General features: G+C 37.7%; 1 protein-coding gene across 6 annotated transcripts in view; it reads left to right on the top strand.

The window, feature by feature from the left end:
- ACBD5 (acyl-CoA binding domain containing 5) overlaps positions 1 to 15,851 on the top strand; it is a 45,715-nt gene that overhangs the window by 6,691 nt on the left and 23,173 nt on the right. For 3 of the 6 annotated variants that reach the window (XM_047741635.1, XM_047741631.1, XM_047741637.1), the window contains exons 4-8: positions 2,133 to 2,205; positions 9,300 to 9,411; positions 9,510 to 9,542; positions 13,843 to 13,974; positions 15,501 to 15,707. In XM_047741635.1, coding sequence (XP_047597591.1) covers positions 2,133 to 2,205; positions 9,300 to 9,411; positions 9,510 to 9,542; positions 13,843 to 13,974; positions 15,501 to 15,707 — 557 coding nt within the window. The remainder of the gene's footprint in view (positions 1 to 2,132; positions 2,206 to 9,299; positions 9,412 to 9,509; positions 9,543 to 13,842; positions 13,975 to 15,500; positions 15,708 to 15,851) is intronic. The other 3 variants (XM_047741632.1, XM_047741633.1, XM_047741634.1) reach the window with 3 other exon arrangements.

Raw genomic sequence — 15,851 nt, forward strand, 5'->3', positions numbered from 1 at the left:
CAAGTAGGCAGAGAGGCAGGCAGAGAGGAGGAAGCGGGTTCCCCGCTGAGTAGAGAGCCTGATGTGGGGACTCAATCCTAGGACCCTGGGATCATGACCCGAGCTGAAGGTCGGGCACCCAGGTGCCCCAGAAATTTGATTTTTAATATACTTAAAATCATAAGATAGCCAGAGATACCTCTGTAACATAGACGGTACGTTATGAACAGAGTATGCTAATTGGTTAAGCATATCTGAAAAGCCACACATTTTTTTTTTTTTTTTTTTTTTTTTTTAAAGATTTTATTTATTTATTTGACAGAGAGAAATCACAAGTAAGCAGAGAGGCAGGCAGAGAGAGAGGAGGAAGCAGGCTCCCTGCTGAGCAGAAAGCCCGATGCGGGGCTTGAACCCAGGACCTGGGATCATGACCTGAGCCAAAGGCAGCGGCTTAACCCACTGAGCCACCCAGGCGCCCCTAGCCACACATTTTGATGGCTCAATTTCTCTGTTTTTTTGTGTTGTTGTTTTTTTTTAATTCCATTTATTTATTTGAGAGAGAGAGAGCACGAGCAGGGTGAGGGGCAGAGGGAGTCTGATGTGGAACTCAATCCCAGATCTCTATGATCATGACCTGAGGTGAAGGCAGATGCCCAACCAATTGAGCCACACAGGCACCCAGAGGCTAAATTTCTGTTTTTTGTTTTTTTTTAAAGATTTTATTTATTTGTCAGAGAGAGAGAGAATGAGCACAGGCAGACAGAATGGCAGGCAGAGCCTGAGGGAGAAGCAGGCTCCCCGCCGAGCAAGGAGTGGGATGTGGGACTCGATCCCAGGGCGCCGGGATCATGACCTGAGCCGAAGGCAGTTGCCCAACCAACTGAGCCACCCAGGCGTCCCCAGAGGCTAAATTTCTTTACACTGAATTGGAAGTCCTTAAACTCCTTCGAGGATTTCTTAATACTATACTTTCCTCTAAGTTCTTTATGAATAGTCATAGATAATAGGTTAAATGTAATAGCAGTATGTTATTTAATCTGTTGTAAGAAAATTGATTTACTTTATGATTTTTCCTCAGAAATGACCATTGGTGGATTTAAACTGCTTCTGGAAAAAATATGTAAAAAGAAAGGTTTTCATTTTAGGCAAAAATTTCAAAGGACTATTCTCATTATCCATGAGGTTAAAAATGTCCTATGCCTCACATTTTTGTTTTTTTAGAGTAGGAAACCACTTTTATTTTTTCAGTGTGTCAGCTAGACTCTTATTTAAATTAATGGAAACTTTTTTTTTTAAAGATTTTATTTATTTATTTGTCAGAGAGAGAGAGGGAGAGAGATCGAGCACAGGCAGACAGAATGGCAGGCAGAGGCAGAGGGAGAAGCAGGCTCCCTGCTGAGCAAGGAGCCCGATGTGGGACTCGATCCCAGGACGCTGGGATCATGACCTGAGCCAAAGGCAGCTGCTTAACCAACTGAGCCACCCAGGCGTCCCTGGAAACTTTTTTTTTTTTTTAAAGATTTTATTTATTTGATAGAGAGAGAGAGAGATCACAAGTAGGCAGAGAGGCAGGCAGAGAAAGAAAGGGGAAGCTGGCTCCTTGCTGAACAGATATCCCGATGCGGGGCTCAATCCCAGGACCCTGGGGATCATGACCTGAGCTGAAGGCAGAGGCTTTAACCCACTGAGCCACCCAGGTGCCCCAAAATTAATGGAAACTTTTAACCAAAACTTCTGTTCATTTAAAACATGGCTGTGATAGTTCATTTCATGCAGAGTTCTAAAATGTTCATTTCTGTTACTGTTCTTTATATTTTTATAAAGTTTTTGAAGAGTTCTTAGCAAATATTTTTTTAACAGTCTACAGTGTTTGCTCTACAGTGTGTATAATATAGTCTCTGTAATCTAGTCTAAATTTTATAGTGGGCTATATAATTACTAGTTTTAAATACTGTTTAATTTGAGAGCTTATTTACTCTAATACTTTTAAGATGATATATTTAAAGTGATCCTTTGAGAGCATAATATCTTTGTGTAGGCTTTAAGAAGAGAGACTGTTTTAAATTAATGACCCTATAGCATTTTGACATAATGTTGTATTCTGGGCAATTGGAAAATGTGTCTTTTTGTTACTTGGAAATTCTCATTTCTAGGGATGCTTGGAATTCATTGGGTGATATGACCAAAGAGGAAGCCATGATTGCATATGTTGAAGAAATGAAAAAGGTAAGGAAATAATTCACAGCAGAAAATGAAAATATTTCATGGGACACCTGGGTGGCTTAGTCAGTTAAGTGTCTGATTCTTGATCTCAGCTCAGATCTTGATCTCAGGGTTATGAGATTAAAAAAAGAAAGAAAATGAAAATATTCAGAGCAGCTCTAATTTAATTTGTTATCAAGCAAATTAGCTGCTTTGTTTTAAAGAACAAAAAGATTATAATATGTTAGATTATAAAATCTATGTTATTGAATTTATTAGGATTTTATCTGTCTCCTAAATGTTCATCTTAAGGTAACTGTTTTTTCCTTGCGATCACATTGTAATGATGTGATTTTTTTTTTTTTTTCATTTTCCCTGTCTTTCTCCATAGTCAACTTCTTCAGAAAGTTGTAGAAATAGGAATTTCTTGAAATATTAAAGTCCTTTTCTCAGTAATCTGGGAAGTACCTTGGCTGTCTTGAGAACATTTCTGCTTTGGAACTTTTTATTTAGGAGAAATAGTTAACAACCCTGGCCATCAGTGTTCTCATCAAGTTTGACCCACAAATTGAGATATTCCTATCACGGGACTTTTTAGTAACAAGCATTTTTCTGTGAATGCAGAGATCTCAGAAGCAGAATAAGATAAGGATGCTTTTAATTTCTCTGGTAGTTAGTAAGGAGGGCATTCCTTTCACTAGCTCTTTTAAGTCCGTTCAAGGGATTGTTTTGAGGAGCAAATTTCTGAAAAAATCTTGGATTTTAAAGAACTCTTAGTATCTTTTTATAAAGCACCATTTCTCTTTTGGAACTGGATCAGAAATTGTGAGATTTAGGTCCATTTGGTAATCTTATATAAATGATCTGTGAACGTAAAGAAAATCTGTAAAAAGGAATAGTTCTTTTGCCCTATTGTTTCACAGTGTTCATTTCTAGAAGTAATTTCTGTTTGGTCAGTTGAGATTCATTTATTTTGTTTTATTTTGGTATCTCCTATACTGTTCAAAGTTGTGCCCTTTGTTAAATTTTCGCAGTTTTTATTTAGTGGGCCTGGTTTATCTATGACATAAGGCAGAATTTAGTCCTTTTGGCTTTTAACTATATCAGTAGCACAACAACAAAGGAGCCTTTCAAAAGCAGAGAAAATCTAAAGCCTTTTTTTTGGTAACTATTCCTTTTCTTTCTTTTAAATATCATTCTAATTTTTAGGACACACTTCTATCATGTAAAGTTGAATTGACCCATTAGGTGAAATTTACCCATTGTCCCTATTGATTAATTAATGATGTAGCCACAGTTTAAAGTGGGAGGGAGATGGATTTAAACTAACCTGCTGCCTTTTAGCTGTCTTAAGATACTTCTACTGGGGGTGCCTGGGTGGCTCAGCGGGTTAAAGCCTCTGCCTTCGGCTCAGGTCATGATCCCAGGGTCCTGGGATCAAGCCCCACATCGGGCTCTCTGCTCACCAGGGAGCCTGCTTCCTCCTCTCTCTCTCTGCCTGCCTCTCTGCCTACTTGTGATCTCTGTCTGTCAAATAAATAAATAAAATCCTTTAAAAAAAAAAAAGATACTTCCACTGTACCTGTAGATTCTATAACTACCTCTCTGAAAGACTAAACTATTTCCATTCAGCCTTTTAAAATTTCATTTTTCATCTCGTGAATATAATAAAATTTATAGGAACCTTTTAGAGATAAATCTAAGACTGTTAGGATTGAGAATTTGATTAGTTTTTGAAAATATTTTTAGAGATTTGCCTTCTGGATATCAGCAGATAAAATTATATGCTTTTAAGTAATGATGTGGCAGCAGGTGGGAGGTACCAGACTGGCTTGGTTGGTAGAGTGTACAACTCTTGATCTCACGGTTGTGAGTTTGAGCCCCAAGTTGGATATTACTTAAAAATATATCTATATATTAAATAATGGTGTTTGGTAGTATATTGTCCCAAAGATTTGATTACTGAATTTGGGAGATTTTTAAAAAAGATTTTATTTACTTATTTGAGAGAGAGAGAGGCAGAGGGAGAGGGAGAAGCAGGCTCCTCGCTGTGCCTGATGCTGGGCTACATCCTGGGATCCTGGCATCATGACCTGCGCTGAAGGCAGGCAGATACTTAACCGGTTGAGCCACCCAGGCTCCCTGGGACTTTTTCTAATTACAGTAGTTCACTAACTGAACCATTTGTTAAATTATATTTGTAAATATAGTTCACTGTGCTATTGCCCTTTAGAATGACTCTTTTAGTATAAATCTCATTCTGTGCTTTTGCATTCAAATGTTTAAGGAATTTTCAATTTATATCTTACAATAGATAATATTCTCTGGAAAATTGCTTTTTGTAATTTATAAACTATCCAGTAAAATATCACTGAAAAAGTTGCTGGAATCAAAAATTCTTTTAGAATAATTTTTTTTTAAGATTTTATTTATTTATTTGACAGAGAGAGATCACAAGTAGGCAGAGAGGCAGGCAGAGAGAGAGAGAGGAGGAACCAGGCTCCCTGCAGAGCAGAGAGCCTGATGCGGGGCTCGATCCCAGGACCCTGGTATCATGACCTGAGCCGAAGGAAGAGGCTTTAACCCACTGAGCCACCCAGGCGCCCTAGAATAATTTTTTTTTAAGATTTTATTTATTTATTTGACAGATGGAGATCACAAGTAGGCAGAGAAGCAGGCAGAGAGAGAGGGGGAAGCAGGCTCCCCGCTGAGCAGAGAGCCTTATGTGGGGCTCGATCCCAGGACCCTGGGATCATGACCTGAGCTGAAGGCAGAGGCTTTAACCCACTGAGCCACCTAGGCGCCCCAAGAATAATTTAATAGGATTTTAGCTTTGAGGGAATAGAATAACTAATGTGGTTTGTGGGAAATAATCCATAGTTCTTTAAATAAAGTTAATTTTGATTCATAACCAAAACGGAATATAAAATTCTATTTTTTGTACAAATTTTACAGGCTATCTCTTTTTTTGTTTTAAAGATTTTATTTTTAGGAATCTCTACACCCAATGTGGGGCTTGAACTTACAACCCCAAGATTAAGCGTCCCATGTTCTACTGACTGAGCCAGCCAGCCGTCCCCAGATTTTAAAGGCTTTCTTAATGAGGATTCCTGGAGAATTAACTAGAACTTACTTAATATGCATTACGTCTGTTAGATTTAAAGAGAGATCAGTGTACTCAACTCTGGCTACACATTGGAATCACTAGGGGCAACTTGTTTAAAAAAAAAAAAAAAAAGCCAGTATAACTCGAGACTAATTATTTCAGGATTTTTAAGAGGATGGGATAATCGCTGTAGTAGAGGGAGGATTAGAACAGACTCTCATAAAAGATGGAACCTTTAAATTACCATGGCTGAGGGTCTGGTCCATAGGTCTATAAGTCCAGAACATTGATTTTCTCTTTTTAAGGCTTGACTGATGATAACCGTCTTCTGGAGATGTAGAGAAAAGCCAGAATGCTAATTTTTTTTCCCTCAGAACGCTAATTCCTTAGCTTACAGTGGGTGTTCTACTCTTCTAGTGCACAGCAGGCTCAGGATTGAGATGTAGGACACCCCTCAAAATGTCAGAGGCACTTGGGAAACTGTAAGATTGTCTATAGAACAGCATAGAACACTGAGATTTGGGTGACACTAAGAGATGTGTTTGGGATGCCTGGGTGGCTTAGTCAGTTAAGCATCTGCCTTTGGCTCAGGTCATGATCTCAGGGTCCTGGAATCGAGTCCCACATTGGGCTTCTTGCTCAGCCAGGAGCCTGCTTCTCCCTCTGCCTGCTGCTCCCCCTGCTTCTGTCCTCTCTCTCTGACAAATAAATAAAATCTTAAAAAAAAAAGATGTGTCAGGCGCCTGGGTGGCTCAGTGGGTTAAGCCACTGCCTTCAGCTCAGGTCATGATCTCAGGGTCCTGGGATCGAGTCCCACATCGGGCTCTCTGCTCAGCAGGGAGCCTGCTTCCCTCTCTCTCTCTCTCTCTCTCTGCCTGCCTCTCCGTCTACTTGTGAGCTTTCTCTGCCAAATAAATAAATAAAATTAAAAAAAAAAAAAAGATGTGTTCATCTGACCAAAACAAAACGGAACAAAACAAAACCAAGGAATTTAATCTTTACTTTATAATACTGTGTATCCGTACCTTTGACAGGATATTTTCATCATACAGAATTGATATTTCTTACCAAGGAAATGTGCTGGAGAAACCTAGAAAAATTATTGTACTTTGGATGCTGCTTTGAGAGTCCATGTAGCTCACCAGTCTTCATTTGGATAGGTTACAGTCCAGTTGACTTGATTTAGTTCACTTACACTGTAAATAAAATCTTTGGATTTAAGGAGTAGTTACCTAGACTGAGATTTACCTGGCTCTGCTTGTCTTTCTGTGTCTCTGTCTCTGCTGATGATCTCGTGTGTGTGTGCGCGCACGTGCGACCACCTGCATACCATTTCTTTGATTTCAGCATTGGAGTGAAGGAAAGAATTTTGCAGATCATTCTTCTTGGGTTTTGTATTTTTAAAGTTTCTTCTTCAGAGAGTGATCTCCTAAATTCTGGGTGTATCTTGCTGTGACCATACGTGTCCCAACTGTATTGACTACTGAAATTCTAGCTTATCGAAAGAAAAATTACTCTGCTTAGATTTGCTTAGCACTGGCACACACTACATTTATTTATTTAGCTAGTTAGTTCTGCTCTTTGGAATCCATAATTCAGTCCATTACCTATGCGATATGAGAAACCGAAGCAGATTTGAATAGCCCTACTTAAGGACAAATTTGACAGGGAGACTTTTTGGAGCCACCTTGACATTGAGAGATAACTAAAAGAGATCTGGTTTGAAAGAGGAATCAAAGGAGGTGTTAGTTGGGGTCAGTCAAGATGGAATGTATGGTTGGCTAACTAGATTCTGTTAAGTCTTTACATATGTACACTATCTCAGTACAGAATAGGGTAAAGGGTGCTGACTTGTGTTTGACTTGTATCTCTGCCATGTAGTAACTGTGACTTTGGTCACATCAAAGTAAACATCACCAAAAATAAATAAATAAATAAATAGAAAAACAACTAACTAAATAAATAAACATTGCCTAATCGTTTCAATTTTTGTGTTGACTCTAATTCTTAGAATTATTGTTGTAATCCATACGTATTACAGATCATGTTTATATAATAAGCTATAAAAACGCCCTCCCTGGGGCACCTGGGTGGCTCAGTGGGTTAAGCCACTGCCTTCCGCTCAGGTCATGATCCCAGGATCCTGGGATCAAGCCCAGTGTCGGGCTCTCTGCTCAGCAGGAAGCCTGCTTCCTCCTCTCTCTCTGCCTGCCGCTCTGCCTATTTGTGATCTCTCTCTCTATCAGATAAATAAATAAAATCTTAAAATTGCCCTCCCTAATGACCCCAGCCTTGCAATAACAAGTACTTCCTTCTAAAAAAGACATTTTGTGGTTAAAGCAATTTTTTGCTCTATTATCCATTGAGAGGAGCAGCAAGTAGATAATTTACAATGAGCTCTAAAATTGTAATCACTAACACCAGTTATTTTTAGCATAGTTCATTCTGTATGATCTCTCAACACACCCCCGCCTTGTTTATTAAATTCCTTGTATGTATTAGACGCTGGAAATAACAGAAGTGGTCAAAAACAGATGAAGGCCTTGTTCCACTGAGCTTACATAGTGTTGCAAAAGATAGGCAGTAAGCAAACAATAAAGCAGAGAGAGTGACTGAGTCTGAGGTTCTTAATTTTAAAGATGTAAGCGGCCACTTTAAACTGTGTAGAAGCTGAAAAATCACTAAAATTGTTAGTGATTACAATTTTAGAGCTCATTGTAAATTATTATTTGATTGCTTAAAGTGATAAATGTGTTCACCATAGTGATAGAAGTAATATATGTAAATGAAAAAAATCCAAACATCAAAAAAGTATAAAATGAAAAGTGAATCTTTCCTATACCCTCCATTTTATTTTTTTTTAAAGATTTTTTTTTTTTTTTTAATTTGACAGAGAGAGATCACAAGCAGACAGAAAGGCAGGCAGAGAGGCGGGGGGGGGGAAGCAGGCTCCCTGCTGAGCAGAGAGCCCGATGCGGGACTCGATCCCAGGACCCTGAGATCATGACCTGAGCCGAAGGCAGCGGCCCAACCCACTGAGCCACCCAGGCGCCCCCCTATTCCCTCCATTTTAATTGTTTAAGTGATAATTACTTTTAGTTCTATTTTGCAGATTGAGGAAACACATGTATGTATTTATATCTATATCTTCTTATTTAAAAAAGAGAAAAAAACCAGTAATGGCATCATACTGTTACTGTTCGTTAACTACCTTTTTGCCTGTAAAAAAAAATTCAGATGTTTTCCCTATTGGCACACACAAAGCTAACCTTAAATATCCGCAGAGTATGTTCTATATGGAAATATCTCCTTTTGTCTCTTACCAGTTGATGGCTACTTATTTAGTATGCCTTTTCAGTTAATTTACCTTGCTCTTTAAATTTGGTGATTCTAAATTGGCCCATAGGTGTGAAGGTGTCTGAAAGCGATGACCACCTTAAAGAATAGACAGAATAATATTACTCTAACCCCAGAATTTTCTATTGTATTTAACATTAGTGCCCTCAGTTTTTAATGCACAATTTATAGGTTATTGGGTAAAATTTCAAAAGGAGCTTATGTAAAAGAGACTTCAAAATTAAGACACTTTTCTTAAAAAAAGATTTTATTTATTTATTTGACAGAGAGAGATCACAAGTAGACGGAGAGGCAGGCAGAGAGAGAGAGAGAGGGAAGCAGGCTCCCTGCTGAGCAGAGAGCCCGAACCGGGACTCGATCCCAGGACCCTGAGATCATGACCTGAGCCGAAGGCAGCGGCTTAACCCACTGAGCCACCCAGGCGCCCGACACTTTTTTTTTTTTTTTTAGCCCGACACTTTTAAATCTTTACTATATGTGATACTTTTCTAGGAGAATATACACTTTTGTAATTAATACAGATACTTTGGAGAATCTATAAATGAATATCAAATCTCAAAAATATTATTAAGTAATTTGTAAATATTATGGGGTACTAGTGTAGATCAGATTAGTAGTTTATGATTTCACAAGATTTAATTTCTTTTGATTACAGATTCTTGAAACTATGCCAATGACTGAGAAAGTTGAAGAGTTGCTACATGTCATAGGCCCATTTTATGAAATTGTAGAAGACAAAAAGAGTGGCAGAACTGATTTAACCTCAGGTTGGACTGTCTTACCTTGTTTTTAATCCAGCAACTGATCTATAGTGCATGCATTAATATTTGTATGTCTAATTTTTTTTTTTACTTTCACATGCCAGTCCGACTGGAGAAAATCTCTAAATGCTTAGAAGGTAGGAATAATGACATCCACGTAAACATTTTGTTTCAAATTTACATGCCAAAGGGTTTTGCCCAAATATAACACTCAAGAGTTTTCATTCCAAGCAAATACATTGCATAAAGTTCAAAAATATTGTAAACGCTGAAGTTTTAATCCTTTAGTTATTAAAACATGACAGGTCGCTTACTGAGTATATACAAAATTGTAACAGAATTCATGATTTTATTTTGATAGATCAGACTTTCTGATTCACTTTCTGAATTACATTAACTGCACCATGGCTGAAATGATTTTTAACGAGGATATGTTTATAGTATGGTTTAACTATATAGTGTAGCAACCTAAAACAAGAAATCAATGAATTTACTTAGCTTGTTTTTTTTTGTTTTTTTTTTTTTTTTTTAGATTTTGATTTCGCCTTCTCAGGAAAGAATTGAAAGGTTTATCTTTTACATACGAGCAGGAGTTGAATAATAGGCAAATTTCCTGGCTTTAACTGTAAACATTTGCTCTTTAATTTTAATTTTTTTTAAGAAAGCAGAGTGAAATGAGCTTGTAAGAATTACTTCAAATGAAAATTATATATGTTTTATTTTCTTGGCATCCCTATTTACAAGGTGTCTTTTACTAATTGATAGAAATTAGAGGTTTCAGAACTGTTACCTTCCCTGAGGTCTGTAGTTTGTGTCTGTGATAGTAACTAATAGACGGCCCACCGAGCGTAACGCTCATATAACCACACCCCCCATCACTGATTTGCTTGAAGGAACCAAATTTTAACAAATAATTTTCCATATAAGTCATGCTAGTCAATGCAGAAAAAATATTATGTCCTCTATGTGAAGCATGTTTCCAGGATTCAGAGGGGAATAAATCTGGACCTGTTTTTAGTAGTATTTAAGCTGGCTGGAGGCAAAAGTTTAAACAACTAATTATAAAGACAAGGAAGAGTGAATAACGATAATAAAGGCTCAGGTCCATAATCCCCAAGCTATAATTTAAAAGTTCAAAAAGCTCGATGAACCAGATACTGTTTTGGCAACTCATTTGAGAGCAAAACCTTTACTTTAAGCAACCAAAATCCTCTATCAGGGACGCCTGGGTGGCTCAGTTGGTTAAGCAGCTGCCTTCGGCTCAGGTCATGATCCCAGCGTCCTGGGATCGAGTCCCGCATTGGGCTCCTTGCTCAGCAGGGAGCCTGCTTCTCCCTCTGCCTCTGCCTGCCATTCTGTCTGCCTGTGTTCACTCTCTCTCCCTCTCTCTCTGACAAAAAAAAAAAAAAAAAAAAATCCTCTATCAGCTTATACACAGTTTTAATGTGGCCTCTTGTGTCTTTAAAATCTAAGAACTGAACATGAACTAATTTAGCAGTAGACCCTGACCTGAAATGACATGAGGCTATTTTAAATAAATCTTTATTCTTTTAGTGTGACTATGCGTATGTTTTGCTGTAAAAACTTTATTATTGTTTTTTAGTGGGAGCTGCCTTAAACTCTGTTGAAAGTGTTACATAATGTATAGTACATTTAATATATGACATTTGCAATATTAGAAAACTGGATTTTAAATCATATCTGGATTCAAGGGTAAGGGATGTGGACCTGTACCATAATTTATTTAACCTATAACATTCTAATGGACATTTAGATTGTTTCCTCTTTTTTTTGTATTAACTTTTTAATTTTAATTTCAGTATAGTTAACATACAGTGTTATATTTGTTTCCTCTCCTATCTTCAAAAAATGCTGCTGATGGTAACCCTGTACAAATGTCATCTAATATATAGGAAGGTATTTCTGTAAGAAATAATATTAGAAATCTAATAGCCAAGGTCAAAATATGTGGGTGTTTCATAGTTTGCAGTTTTGACTTTTCTTTTAACTAAGAATGGTATTAAAAGTACCCGCTTAGGCCCAGTAGAACAGACGTTATCTGTGTCATATGGGCTTCTTCATAGTATACATACATAGTAAGTTTTGAAATCCAAAAGTATGAACTCTCCAACTTTTTCCTTTTTCAAGATTGTTTTGACCATCCTGGATCCCTTGCATTTCTCTATGAATTTTAGAATCAGCTTGTCAATGTTTTGCAGAAAAGGTCACCAACATTCTAATAGAGGTTGCAGTGAATTGTGGGGTATTTTGAGGAGTATTGTCATCACAACAATATTGTCTTCCAGTCCATTTATTTAGTTCTTTAATTTCTTCCAACAGTGTTTTGTCATTTACAGTGTAAAATACGTATACCTTCTTTTTCAAGTATACTGCTAAGCATTTTATTCATTTTACTGCTATTACAGATTATTTTCTAATTTCATGTTTGGATTGTTCATTGTTAGGTTGTAGAAATACAGTTGATTTTTGTTGATGGACGTTGTATTCTGCAGTCTCATCAAACCTTTTGTTAGTTCTAGTAGTTTTTGTTTTTGTTTTTTGTAGATTTTCTAGGATTTCATGTATACAAGAGCATGTCATTTGAAAACAGACTTTTTTACTTTTTCCTTTTCAATCTGCATGCCTTTTATTTATTTTTCTTGTTTAATTGCTGTGGCAAGAATGTCAAATATCGGGGCGCCTGGGTGGCTCAGTGGGTTGAGCCGCTGCCTTTGGCTCAGGTCATGATCCCAGGTCCTGGGTTCGAGCCCCGCATCGGGCTTTCTGCTCAGCAGGGAGCCTGCTTCCTCCTCTCTCTCTGCCTGCCTCTCTGCTTACTTGTGATTTCTCTCTGTCAAATAAATAAATAAAATCTTAAAAAAAAAAAAGAATGTCACATATCATATTAAAGAGAGATGGCAAAAGCAGACATCTTTGTCTTCTTCTTATAGGAACAAAAAAATGTTTAGTCATTTAAGATTAATTTTGATGCTCATTGTGAATTTTTGTAGATGCTCTTTAGCAGATTGAGGAAATTCTCTTGCATTTTTAATTTCTTCAGCATTATTATCATGAGAAGTATTTTATTTTTGTCAGATGCTTTATCTGCATCTATTATGATAATCATGTGGCTTTTGCCCTTTATGCTGTTAGTTTGGTATATTACATTAACTGATTTTTGGATGTTGAGTCAGGTTTGCTAGTAATTCTGTGTGCTTTCTACACCTCTCGCAGAACTGCTGTGATGATGCTATTACTGTGGTCAAGTAGTTTTGCTACAACCATCCATTTGATGGGGGTTTAGGAGATTCCCTGTTGCTCAGTTTTGTTGTAGATGTCCGTGAGTGGTGGGCTTTTTGTTTCTCGGTTTTTTGGTTTGTTTTTGGTTAGTTTTTTTTTTCCTTGTTTTTTGTTTGTTTTTGTTTTTGTTAGTCTTGCTTTTCCTGGTTGTCAGGGAAAAAAACAAGGAAGTTCATAAACCATGATGCTGCATGGTTCTCGAAGAGAGAGTAGAACACAATGGCAATGGTGGAGTTGAGTTCTTACTCTTTTGTTCCTGTTTAAGATGTATGGAGATTTTGAAATTTAATATGTTCTTTGGGATGCAGGGAACCATCCAAAATGCATTTGAGTAAGTAAGAATGAGCCCAAAAGTTTATGGAGGGAGACCACTGTTCTTGACCAGTAGCCATGTAGGAGGCCTTTATTATCTTAAAGAGTGGTGGAAATGGAATTCCCTGTGTCTCAAAATGAAGTCCAGTAACCAACAGTATTGGCATCATGGGAAGCTTTACAGAAATGCAGAATCTTACATCACTCCAGACTTACAGATTCGGAATCTGCATTTTATCTGGATCTCCCATGCATGTTAATGTTTGAGAAGTTTTGATGTATTTACTCTCAACATATGACTGGCCAGTAGGACAATGTATGTGCCTTTTTAAGTGATTGATTGTATTAACTGATGCTTTTAAAAAAAGATAAATATAAAGCCTTAGAGGTAATAAAAGGATAAAAATTTTTAAATGTAGTTCAATTATAAATTGGTGAGATTATTGTATTCATGTTTTCAATATGCTAGCATATAGCAACTGCCTCTTCATTTACTATATATAAAGAAGATCGCCCATCTCTAACTTTACTGTTTTGATTGATAATTATCTTAAAAATAACATTATGTTCTGTCTTGTTTAGAAAGGATTTAAGATAGCCTTTTTGTAAACTGATTTTTTTGTTGTAAACTGATACTTGAAGAAGTTTATTTATGGAATATATGTATACTTATAGTCTAAGAAAAGAACACTAGTAATTATATGTCAAAATTTTAAGTCTTCAAAATTATTGTAGTAGTTATTTGTAAATGACAGTATTATTTGTAAATTACAGCTTTATAGTATGTTAGAGCACTAGCGATTAAGTGATCATTTCGTATTTTAGATCTTGGTAATGTTCTAACTTCTACTCCAAATGCCAAAACTGTTAATGGTAAAGCTGAAAGCAGTGATAGTGGAGCTGAATCTGAGGAAGAAGAGGACCAAGAAGTGAAAGGAGCAGAACAAAGTGATAATGGTAATCTTTGGATGATGAGCTAATAATTTAACAATATGGAGTGGTTTGGGCTGATCTGGTGTTGTATGAGAATAGTGTGTATGGTGGGATGTGGGCTGTTGATCTTATAACCAAGTTCTTTGCGGGCCAAAAGTACAGGGACAGTCAGCTTCATGCATAGACAGAATAGATGGACTTGAAGACTAACAAGAATAGACTACTTCTCTAAAGGTGATGCCTGAAATGCTTTGTTAGAAATGTACTCATTTTATGGAGGGCCTGGCTGACTCAGTCAGTAGAGCATGTGAACTGCTGCTCTCAGAGCCCTGAGTTCAAGCCCCATGTCGAGCATAGAGTTTACTTAAACAAACAAAAAGAAATGTATTTGGGGTGCCTGGGTGGCTCAGTGGGTTAAGCCTCTGACTTTGGCTCTGGTCATGATCCCAGGGACCTGGGATCGAGCCGAGCCCCACATCGGGCTCTCTGCTCAGTGGCGAGCCTGCTTCCCCTCTCTCTCTGCCTGCCTCTCTGCCTACTTGTGATCTCTCTCTCTCTCTGTCAAATAAATAAATAAAATCTTAAAAAAAAAAAAAGAAGTGTATTCATTTTAGGTATTTTTCCAAATATGACTATCCATACATTACCAAGGAGAGGAGACAGGTTAAACTCTCAAGACCTTATCAAGAATAGAATGGACTCCAGAGAATTGGATACTGGAAGTTTTGAAGAGGGAACATTGGAGTCATGGGGTACTGCACTGGGGGGCCTTGTTAGTAAGAGTACCAGTAATTCTTGGGAAGACTATTTGAGAAAGTGGAGGCAGGAAGGCACTAAAACAAATGGCACAACTTAGTTTTGCCTTTACTTTCTAGTAAAGGCATTTCTAGTAAAATGTGGCAAATAATACCTTCTTTGAAGGATATTTTTATTGACTGTGTGGACCCCTTTGTACTGCTGCGTCTTGTAGGGCAATTTGCCTATACTTGAGAGAGTGTAAGGATCTTGAGAGGTTGTTCTAGGGAAGCCTCACTGGCTCAGTTGGTAGAGCATGTGACTCTTGATCTTGGGGTTGTGAGTTCTAGCCCCATGTTGGGTGTGGAGCCTACTTAAAATAAAATAAAATAGCTTCTAGAAGTCTGACAGGGAACTGAAGCAGTTTTTTTTTTTAAGATTTTATTTATTTATTTGTCAGACAGAGATCACAAGTAGGCAGAGAGGCAGACAGATAGAGAGAGAGGGGGAAGCAGGCTCCCTGCAGAGCACAGAGCCCGACGCGGGGCTCGATCCCAGGACACTGGGACCATGACCCGAGCCGAAGGCAGAGGCTTTAACCCACTGAGCCACCCAGGTGCCCCGAACTGAAGCAGTTTTGAGTGTGCTCTTAGCATACAATAAACCCCTTTTCAGAGAGTACGCTATCTCTCTGATCCAAGTCGGAAATGATCAAAGGGATTATGCTGGGTTGGAGAAATGATTACTTGCTATTAGGACATATATACAGAAGTTGACCTGCTATGAACTTTATGAATCTCCCTACTTTCTTATAGTAGATAAGAAAATGATGAGGAAATCTGCAGACCATAAGAATTTGGAAATCATTGTTACTAATGGCTATGATGAAGACAGCTCTGCTCGGGATACACAGAATGACATTCATGCCGGTTCTTCTTTGAGTAGCGGAAGTGCTGAAGAAATAAAGGCTGTAGATGAAAACTTGGAGCAAACTGGAAAAACTGCTGTCTGCATTCACCAAGGTATTGTCCCATAATAGTTATCTGTCCAGCCTCTTTCCTGTGAATGGCATATTGTTTTCGTTATATTAGGATGTTTAGGAGTAGTTTCGAATTTAAAAACCTCTTATTAAGAGGGCAGCTGGGTGGTTCAGTCAATTGGGTGTT

This window comes from Lutra lutra, chromosome 8, assembly GCF_902655055.1.
Source record: "Lutra lutra chromosome 8, mLutLut1.2, whole genome shotgun sequence".
Lineage (NCBI taxonomy): Eukaryota > Metazoa > Chordata > Mammalia > Carnivora > Mustelidae > Lutra > Lutra lutra.